Source organism: Micromys minutus, assembly GCF_963924665.1.
Source record: "Micromys minutus genome assembly, chromosome: 1".
Classification (NCBI taxonomy): Eukaryota; Metazoa; Chordata; class Mammalia; order Rodentia; family Muridae; genus Micromys; species Micromys minutus.
In genome coordinates, this window is record NC_137969.1 from 247,322,147 (window position 1) to 247,332,180 (window position 10,034).

General features: G+C 47.9%; 1 protein-coding gene across 1 annotated transcript; it reads right to left on the reverse strand.

Annotated features, from left to right (window-relative positions):
- Positions 1-287: 287 nt before the first annotated feature.
- TCL1A (TCL1 family AKT coactivator A) lies at positions 288-5,651 on the reverse strand (the record flags this gene model as incomplete). Its single annotated transcript, XM_080913281.1, is given in 4 exon segments — positions 288-677; positions 679-762; positions 1,672-1,842; positions 5,532-5,651. Coding segments are annotated over 4 exon segments (765 nt in total).
- Between the last annotated feature and the right edge of the window lie 4,383 nt (positions 5,652-10,034).

The following is a 10,034-nucleotide window of genomic DNA, read 5'->3' on the forward strand; positions in this document are numbered from 1 at the left end:
TCTCGGTCAAGGATGGAAGCCAATTTGGCCCAACTTAGGTGAGTGAACTATTTAATCAGCAACATGAAGTGTTTACATCAAATACAGTATCTGAACACCCAGGGAGGGAGCCCACAAAATGGGCAATCTGAGGGCCCACCTGAACCAGCTCCATTGCCTGGTCTCCTGCTCTAGTGAGGTTGCATATCCCTGGCTGCAAGCACCTGGGTTCTAAGGAAGGGCACTGGAGCTCTCAGGTCTTATACTGCTTTGCAACCAAAGCCTATGTTTGTTGGGTAGGTGGGGGTTCACAGGGCAGGTGGGTATAGGCTCAGCACCTTGAGAGATGGTTGAGCTGGGGCCCGGCCAGATTCAAATGAGTAGGTCTTCTCCCTCATGGGTCCCTCAGATGTACCACACCATGAGGGCGAAGGCAAGTTCACAAGCCAGATACTAGTCTTGAGAGGCAAAAGGGAAAAGCAGGGGGAAAAAAAATCAGTTGAGAAGATCAGAGGCACAGACACCACTGGGCACCTAGAGGAGGTGAGGAGAAGCAGGATCTTCCCTGGGGTCCCTTGCCAGGGAGTCAGCCGATCTGAGGGACCAACTAAGGCAGCTGAGCAGGGGGCAGGATTGCGGGACGGGGCAGCCTCTGGCCGGAATTTTCTTCCTGGAGCCCAGTGTGGAGGAGAAAGGACAATGAGTAGCGAACAGAGTGAATGTAAGTACCAACAGCTCCCCTGAAGGCCCAGGCCCGGACAAGGGAAACAAAGGCTGCAGGACCTGGGGAGAGAGGAGAAGGCAGGGTCAGAGGGACAACCAAGGCACAGGCGGTGGGGTGGCTGGTTAGTCAGCTCCTGATGCTGAACCTCGTATCTTATGCCTGGGCCAGACACCAACACCGTGAAGGAGAAACCGGCTTTAGTGTTCTATCCGTGGGTCCCCAGCTGAGTTGGTAGGATTGCTCAGTAGTCATCTCTTAATAGACAACTGATAGTGAACAGTGGTCACCTCCGGGGCTCTGTAAACACCGATGTAGCTGGAACTCCTAAGGTGATAAGGGAGAGACATGGACCCTTCTGGGAAGCCTGTCCTACTAGGCACCCTCTGAAGACAGCTGCTGGGGAGGGGTTGTCATGGCATTCCCAGAGAAGGGCCCTCCTTCCTCCCGATGGAGCTCCAGGGTGCTCACCATGTCTCCGGTTACTCGGACTCCATAAGTTCAAGGAGCATGTCCTCCACATTTTGGAACTGAGGGTGGAGAAGGAGAGACAAGGGAGTGGTCAGATCAGCCCTGAGACTTCCCCCTTTTCTTCTGGCTCAGTTTTCCTCAGCCTGGGTTAGTCCTGGGACCTGAGGTGAAGAGGCTAAGCCCTCTCAACCAGTCTCAACCAGTCTCAACCAGCCTCAACCAGCCTCAACCAGCCTCAACCAGCCTCAACCAGCCTCAACCAGCCTCAACCAGCCTCAACCAGTCTCGGTCAGTACCTACCATAGGGGGTTCTTTGAGCCAAGACCTCAGAGGATGGTTTCTCTTTTGTCTCTCTAAGCCTTACAAAATACCTGCATTTAGTTCCCCTTCTATTAGCTTCTGGTGCCAAGGTGGAGGAAGACAGAGCTAGCCCATGCCAAGACCGGAGACCGGGATCACCCAAGGCTACCCACCCAGTTCTTGGGGTACTCTGTGCTTGCCTTGATGTGATACAGTATCTGCCAGAACATGGAGTTGCAGCTTCGGTACCTTTCCTCAGGGTATAGCTGCCACATTAAAGGCAGCTCGTAAGGCACGAGCTGACTGTTGGTCATACTAGACCCCAAGGCGACGTTTTCCTGTCGCATGATCACCTGGAATTTTCCATCAGTCTGCAGAGGGAAGAACAGAACACAGTCTTTGCCTCTTGCTTACCAACTGTCAGGCTCCTTAGAACACAACCATCAGTATCAACTTTCGCTCAGGAGCCTGGGGCTGACCCCGGAAACCTGAGCACAGAGACCGACCACCCCTGGGCCCAACCCCACGGGCTGCGCACAGTCTTAAGGTCTCTGGCTGGGCCAGGGTCTAGTCATCCTTCAGGGTGCACTTTCTTCTTGCCGACCTCCTGTTAGGTAAGTCATGTAGCCCTCCAGCTTGGTCCCAAGTGCATGTTTGGAAAGGTCATCCATGTAGAGCAGAGAGGACAACCTTGGGTGTCAATTCTTAGAAATTATCTACGTTTTCTTTAGTTTATTTACTTATTTGAGACAACATCTCTTACTGGCTTGGAGTTCACCAAAAAAAAAAAAAAAAAAAACAGCAACATCCCCTCAAAAACCAAAACAACCAAATCCAAACCAACCAACCAAAAAAATGGCTGGTTTTGTTGGTCAGTGAGCTCTGGAGGTCTGAGTATAGTTGCTTCCCGAGTTGAGGCCTCCCAAGCTGTGTCCACCACACTAGCTTCCTCAACTTGAACTCTGGGGGCTGAATTCCAAACCTTATACTTACAAGACAAACACTTGGCCAACCTTAACAGCCTTGCCAGGGATCTGACTTTTGTACACTGTCCTCTTTTAAATGAGGGATCTATCCATGGATCTGCTGTGGCCAACTGTAAGTGAAATGCAGTCTTTTCTATCAGAGGGTTAAACAAGACAAAGGAGCCACCACCTCTAAAGAGGCTGGCACGAGCCCCTAGGTCAAAAATCCCTCTTACAGCTCTTTTTTTTCTAAGATCTAAGTATGTATTTTTTTAAAAAAGATTTATTTATTTTATGTGACTACACTGTAGCTGTTCTCAGACACACCAGAAGAGGGCATCTGATTCCATTACAGATGGTTGTGAGCCACCATGTGGTTGCTGGGAATTGAACTCAGGACCTTTGGAAGAGCAGTCGGTGCTCTTAACCACTGAGCCATCTCTCCAGCCCCTAAGTATGTACTCAAGGTTGCAATCTATTTTCAAAGTTGTGCTTCGCTCGCTCGCTAATCAACAGCACAGTTCTGAGTCTTTCAACCATGTAGGCACATGAGGCTGAACTCTTGACCAATGGGTGTGGGACTCAGGACCCCTCTGGCACAGCAACAAACCTGCAGAAGTGTAACTTTATGTCTTGCTAAAATGCTTTGGATTGTGTGATCATTTTTTGAGATCCTCCCCCCCACACACACACACTCATTTCTAACACTTAGAATCTGATGACAGACAGCATTTCTCCATCATTGCCATGACAATGGTTTCCTCAGTTACTGTCTTCTGATGCCAGGGTTATGAAAGTCATGGCTTCTAGACTCCTCATACCTTCTCCTCTTGGGCAGAGGGAGTCCAGGGTCCACAGAAATCCACAAAGCCCACACAAGAGTATCTCTGCCTCCTTCCACTGTTCTGTTCACACCCCTTCCCCCTCCCCTGTCCATTTCCTTCCAGCCACAATGGGGTGTCTTGTTTGGAGGGGTTCTCACTGTCCACAGCAAGCCTCCCACAAATCTACCTAGAGCTAACTCCCTTTGAGGCAGCCCTCTGTTCAAATGTAGGTCTATAAAGAACAAACATTTCATAAAACCATGTTAGAGTGTTAGAGAGACGAAACATGCAATTTTATTAACTCCCAGGAGCTAAGATCTGTTGTTCTGAAGCAGAGTCTCACCACTATCATCCTTGCAAGCCTAGAACTTGCTCTATAGACCAAGCTGGACTGAGACTTACAGAGCCCCACCAGTCTCTGCCTCCCAAGGGCTGAAATCAAGGGAGATAATGCCACATAGATACGAACATGGTACAACATGCAGTCTCACTTCCTGTCTATCATGTGCATCCTGGGAATCAAATTCATGCCATCAGGCTTAGTAGCAAGCACCTTCTCAGCCACCTTACCAGCTCCTGAAAATGAGTTTTATTATCCACCAATTTGGGATGGAAAAAAACAAAACAAAAACAAAAACCTCACTGCTTAATCACACAAAACAACCCCCACTCCCATACCCAATACAAGCAAATCCTACAAGATAGCCTAGTTAAGACCTGGTGGGGCCAAATGCCACAGGCCTGCAATGCCTACTAGTTAGTAAGCTGAGGCAGGATGATCCTAAGTTCAAGGCCTACCTAAGATACAAAGGGAGTTTAAGGTCAAACATAAGTATCTAAGACCAAGTCTCAAAACTCAAAGGGCTGGGCTGGGGCTCCTCACGTCTGTTGTGCGCAGCACCCTGGGTTTGCACATCAGCAGTGCAGGGGAAGAGAAAGCAATTTAAAACTCCAAACAAGAGGGCTCAAAAATCCAACACACAACCCACAAACTGCTGACACCCCCTCTACACACACACACACAGTGCACTACAGCACAACTCACTTCTTCCCGCCCGCCCCCCCACACCATGTCTACTTTCTTTCCCCACAGGACTCATGACCAGCCTTATGCACTGGCTACCCCGTTCGCCAATGCACCACCTTCCCAAGCATAGAGCTCCTACCCTACTCCCTGCGAGCCCTCAGTGCAGACCTGTGCTTGGGTCATTAAACACTCACACGTGTTTGACGCCTGGGTTTATTTTTCCCAAGGAGAGAACAGCCCTGTGAAATGATCTGAGTTGAATCTGTTAAGCCAGATTGAGGTGCCAGGTGTGTAAGCTCCACCATTCACAGCCTCTGACAACACTCTAACCACTGTCATAAATTATTATTTTTTCCTTATTAACACAAGTGACCGCTTACATGGTTAAGACCCTGACTTCTTCGGTCATGGGAAATAAACCCTGCCTCACAGTTTGCTACCAGGCTCCTGTTCGGTCAGCATCGATCACAGCTCTGGGATACTCTCTGGCTCATGGTTTGGGTGAAAAGCTATTTGTTAACCTGATATTAAAAAGAAATGTCCACCCATGTGATTTTCACACATCTGACTTAATATTAAAAAACAAAACAAAACAACTAGATATATACAAACTTAGTACTGTAAAGATGACAGCAAGAATGTAAATTTAAGAGCCCAGAATTGTGGCTCCACCATCTGCTAGCGGCGCCCCAAGTCTGCCAAGCTCACAACCCCAACTTTGCGGGCTTGGAGACAGTTCCCAGGTCCTAGCACATCACACAATGTCCCAGCAGTTTAATTTTGCTTTTATAGCTTTCCTTGGCTTTACAAGTGGAACACTTTTCAAGAATTTCTGCCGGAAAGTACCTCTCTTAGAGATTTCTTTTGAAAACACCAACATTCATAAAGACCCACGCGGAGGCTTCCACAAGCAAAACAAAGTTAAATCTTATTACCGACGTGGATGCCATTAGCCATCTTAGAGATACTCCAATAGTATGGTTTAGGAAAGCCTTGCTGCACCTCCAAATGATTGTTAGACACCCCAGGCAATGCGTGAAAGGGGCTTGTCCTCAGCTCGGGGTGCCTCCTCCAGGCCCACAAGGTCCGACTCAAATGACTTTCATCCGGGGTCTTCCTAGTCCCCCTGTTTCAGGGACAAGGGACCCTCTGTACCCCGGTCTCCAGCTACCAGGAATCCCAGGCCCAGACAGGGCACATCCCTGCTCTGCTGCCCCACCTGCTAGCCCCAAGGCGGTTGGTACCTTGATGACTATGGGCAGCCAGCTTCGACGAAATTCATCCAGGTACACGTGCTTCTCCCAGATCCACAGGCGGTCGGGGTGTGGAGGTCTCTCTGGCCTGTATGCCAGCTGGGTAGCCATGGCATCTGGTCGGAGCAAGAAGCAGAAAATTGCACTGCTACTCTGTGATAAAGCTACTTCCTAAGTGGTGAGCATGAGAAACTACTTATCACCACCAGGTGTGGGCCTGTGCCCCCTGGAGTGAGGCAGGGCGGGGCAGCATAGTGTGGGCGGGGCAGCGTAATGTGGGCGGGGCGAACCACAAGGATGGTACAAGGGCAACCAGGACGACTTCTTGAACCCAGGAACGCACGCACGCACCCAGGCAAGGTCTAGGCTTGCAGATCTGACCCCATCAGATCTAGGATTCTTCAAGGCCCCCAGGAGGTCTTACTTTTTCTCCAGGTACACCCGGCCACAGGAAAGGTACTCAGATCCTGTCAGGAAACACTGCCCTATGCTTCCTTTATGGTGAGGACCCCAAGGTCCTAGTCAGCTACTTTGTGTGACTGCTTAAGCCACACCCCGATGAGAACGAGGTCCATCTACATATCTTCTGGGATCTGAGGCTGTCGAGGGTGGGGTTCTGTCACCTTCAGCCAGTCCTTTTGGGTGTCAAAGGCAGTTTCCTTTGCAAAGTTCAGGCCCCTCCCTCTTCCTCACGTGACTTTTTCCGTGGCTCAGATGAGGCTGTAGTCTTCTAATAGCCTTGCGAAACATACTTTTGAAAACACGGCTTTTTGTACTCCGACTTAGTGAGCGCATCATTCCAGACCCATACTTAAAAAGACAGCCCCCCCCCCCAAGATCCATGGATTTGGAAAGTCTCTGAGTTGCTCAATCAAAATTGTCTCATTGTAAACAAATAAGGAAAAACAACTTCTCTTTATTTTACTGTAACATGCCCATTAAGGCAATTAAGAAATGAATGGAAAACATGTAAAACCCAGCTCCAGGCCAGTTACTTCAAAAGGCCCTTCAGCTGCATCCTCCCGTTTTTTTCCCCTCTCCTGGAGGACCCATGGAGGAAGCCATTTGTGGTCTTTAGAAGGTCAATGAATAATCAGGTGTGGTCATCTGGTCAAATCCCCCAGATGTGCCAAGATGGCCTGAGGTCAGCCAGGTGTGTTCAGATTAACCCGGAAAAGAAACAAAGAAAAGACGTCAACCCAGCAAGTGCAGCTCTGAGGGACCTTGGCCTTCAGTGTTCAGACTGGAAGCTTTCCTACTAATTTCCCTGTCTAATTTTGGCTGTCTCCGAACCCAGATTACTTCACGGAAAGATGAAGTATTTTGGAATAAGCTTGGTGTGCAGCCTTAGCGATAATTATTCATTTTTTAATTGATTATTTTGTGTTTGTATTTGGGGGTACCTACCATGTAGGGCTTGTGGGGGGTCGGAGAACAACATTGTGTACTCAGTCATCCCTGGGATTGAACTAAGGTTGTCCTAGGCTTGGTGGCAAACACTTTGACTCACCGAGCCTTCTCACTGGACCACAAAAGTCCAGTTTAAATTGTGCTGTTTTGTGGCAAGGGAGAGAGTCCCCTAGGAGCCAGGATGGCCCAATTCAGGCACAGCATGGCCCCAGGAGCCAGAATGTCACGAATCTTTTAATTTCCTTCCTCCACCCTCTGCTTTTCTATGTGGTGTTGGGAAACACAGCATCTGTTTCCTAGGTGAGGGGTCAAGGATTCTGGTCCCCTTTTTTCCCCTTATTCTGAAAATATTACTGTAAGTTTGCACAAGGTTCTTATTGAGAAAAAGGAGACTCCATTCTTGTGTGGTGGTGTTTCATTTAGAAAGGTCTGGAAACAAGTCCGCCCCAGGGGTGGGGCAGGAGTTCACCTTGATACTTTTAAAATGTAAATTTCACAACCCAGGGGGGGGCGGGGAACAATAGCTAATTGTGTGGTCTCTACGAGAGGAGCCTCCAGGTTTGTTATCTTCCGCTATCTCGAGGCTCCAGGCCTGTCAGCTAGAGTTTCAGAGTTTTCTGTCCCCCTTTCGAATCTTCCTTTTGTTAGTCCTTGAGTTCCCACGCGTTAAGCGCCTGTATTTCACAAAGCAGTCATCCTGCAAGTCCCCTGAACCCTTTGCGCCTTTGCGTCCTGCCTCAGGTCTGCTTCCCCCTTGACCGCTATCACCTGTGAACTTGGTCCATCCTTTGCCAGTTTGGCCTCAGCTGCAAAGGAGTAGAGGAAGCCCCTCCTCCTCTGAGCCGTCCCTAAGGTCCTTTCACGGGGAAAGGGGCGTGGTTGACAGACCCGACATCAGCATTAGAAAGCCTGTAGTTTTTTTTTTTTTTTTTTTTTTTTTTTTTTTTTTTTTTTTTTTTAGCACGAAGTTTCTGCCCCAAGCACTCTGTGGAGTGCTCTAGTCAGGAATAAGGAAGCCATCCTTCTTGTTTGGGTTCCAATTAGTAGCCAAAGGGAGGGCCCGGTCTAGAGACTCCGGACTACAAGTATGGGCCTTCGGGCTAACCGTGTAGCATCACCTGGAGCTCGTAAAAGTGGGGATTGCGAACCCTCCCAGCCCTCTGGAGTTAGATTGCACTGGAACAGTATCCCCAGGTGATTCCAGGGCAGAAAGAGGGCGTCAGAGGTGGTGGTGATGGGGAATGACACCTTAGCACAGCACCAAGCTTTCTGCATTTCCTTGTGACACAGGAGTTAGGCACAGGTTTAGTTCTCTTGTTTGAGGTCAAACATCTAATACACAGAATGTTCTTAGAGGAACGTCCCGGTAACCACGGCCACTCTAACCAAACTTCGCCAGTGATACCTCTGGCTGTAAAGGGCCCAAGTCAGGGATTCTCAACCTTCCTAATGCTGAGACCCTTTCCTCGAGTGGCGACCCCAACCATACATTTAGTTTCGTTTTTATTTCAGAACTGCGATTTTGGAACTTATGTGAGTCGTAATATAGGCAGTTGACATACGGGATGTATTTTTCATTGTTACAAGTTGACCCGAGGGGTCGCGACCCACAGGTTGAGAAATGGCCTGCTCAGATCCGGAGAGATGGAGGCTTGAGTTGAACTTTGAATCTGTCTGTCTTTCTGTTTGTTTAAAGGACACTTGGGCCTGGAGTAATGTAAGATAGTAAAAACCACTGATCAAGTGAGCTCAGGGTATATCGTAGGGCTTGAAATGATAATCTCTACATTGATGGACAGCCGGGATGAGGACCTTTCAGATAGAAGCAGGCTCAATTGTACCGCGATTAAGCCACTGTCTATGTAACTTAAAAAAGAGTTCCCTGAAAGTTTTAGTGAGGGGCCAGCCCATGGCGCATGTAGGGATCTTGTTAACATGCAGATTCTAATATGGGAAAGTTGGGGTGGGTCTTAAGAATCTGCACTTTTTAAGAATATATTTTTTTATTTTACGCATATGGGTGTTTTGCCTGCATGTGTGTCCATGCCCCGAGTGTATGCCTGGTGCCCGTAGAGCCCAGAGAAGGACGGCAAACCAGCTGACACTGAAGTTACAGATGCTTGTGAGCCGCCACATGGGTGTTGGGGGTCAAACGTCGCTCTTCTGCGAGGGCAGTATTTCTTGAGCTAGCTTTGTGATTTCAAAGTTATTTTATATGGGATTCTAGTTGGTTAAATGGGGTGGGGCTTATTTTTGTATCTGAGGTATATGAATTATACTGTGTACATTAGGTAGCAACCTAGTCAAGTTATACTTTCTCAGGTATTTTCAGCCTTCTCTTAAACACTGGTGAGTAGCATTTTCTGGTCAAGAATTCTTCTACTACCGTTATTAAATATCAAGTTTCTGGGTAGATGTGGGTCTCTTTCTGAGTTTTGTCTGTCCTGTTGCATTTCTAGGATAAAACCACACTTATTAATAAACCATTTATAGGTTTTAAATACCAGGGAGACCTTGCCCTTATATTTCTTTTTTTTCAAAATTATTTTAACTGCCTGTGGGTGTTTGCGTCTTTGCATTTAGTGTTGGGGGATTTGGTTGACATCTTAGCGAATGTGTATATCAGGCAAAAATTAGTCTTTATTGGTATTTAAAAACATCTTCATTGAGTGTTGTTATTTTTGTTTGGCATAGTTCTGTTTTATAGTTTTGTTGAATGGCGTGTGTGTGTGTGTGTGTGTGTGTGTGTGTGTGTGTGTGCCTATGTGTATATATACAAAGACCAGAGGAACATCTAGTATCTTCCTCTATTGCTCTTCTCCCTGTATTGCCTTAAGACAAGGTCTCTCATTGAAATGAAAGTTTGCCATTTAGACTAGTAGCCAGCAAGCCCTCAGGACTCTTTTATATCCACCTCTTAACGGTGGGGTTATGTGCACCAGCCGCCATGCCTGGCTTTTTACAAGAGTGCTGGAGATTCGAACTCAGGTCTTAGGCTTGTATTTTTTATGCTACTTCCTGGAATGATGGTGTGCTGTTGGATTTTGGTGGTATTCTTATACTTACCATCCCTATTGGACGCTC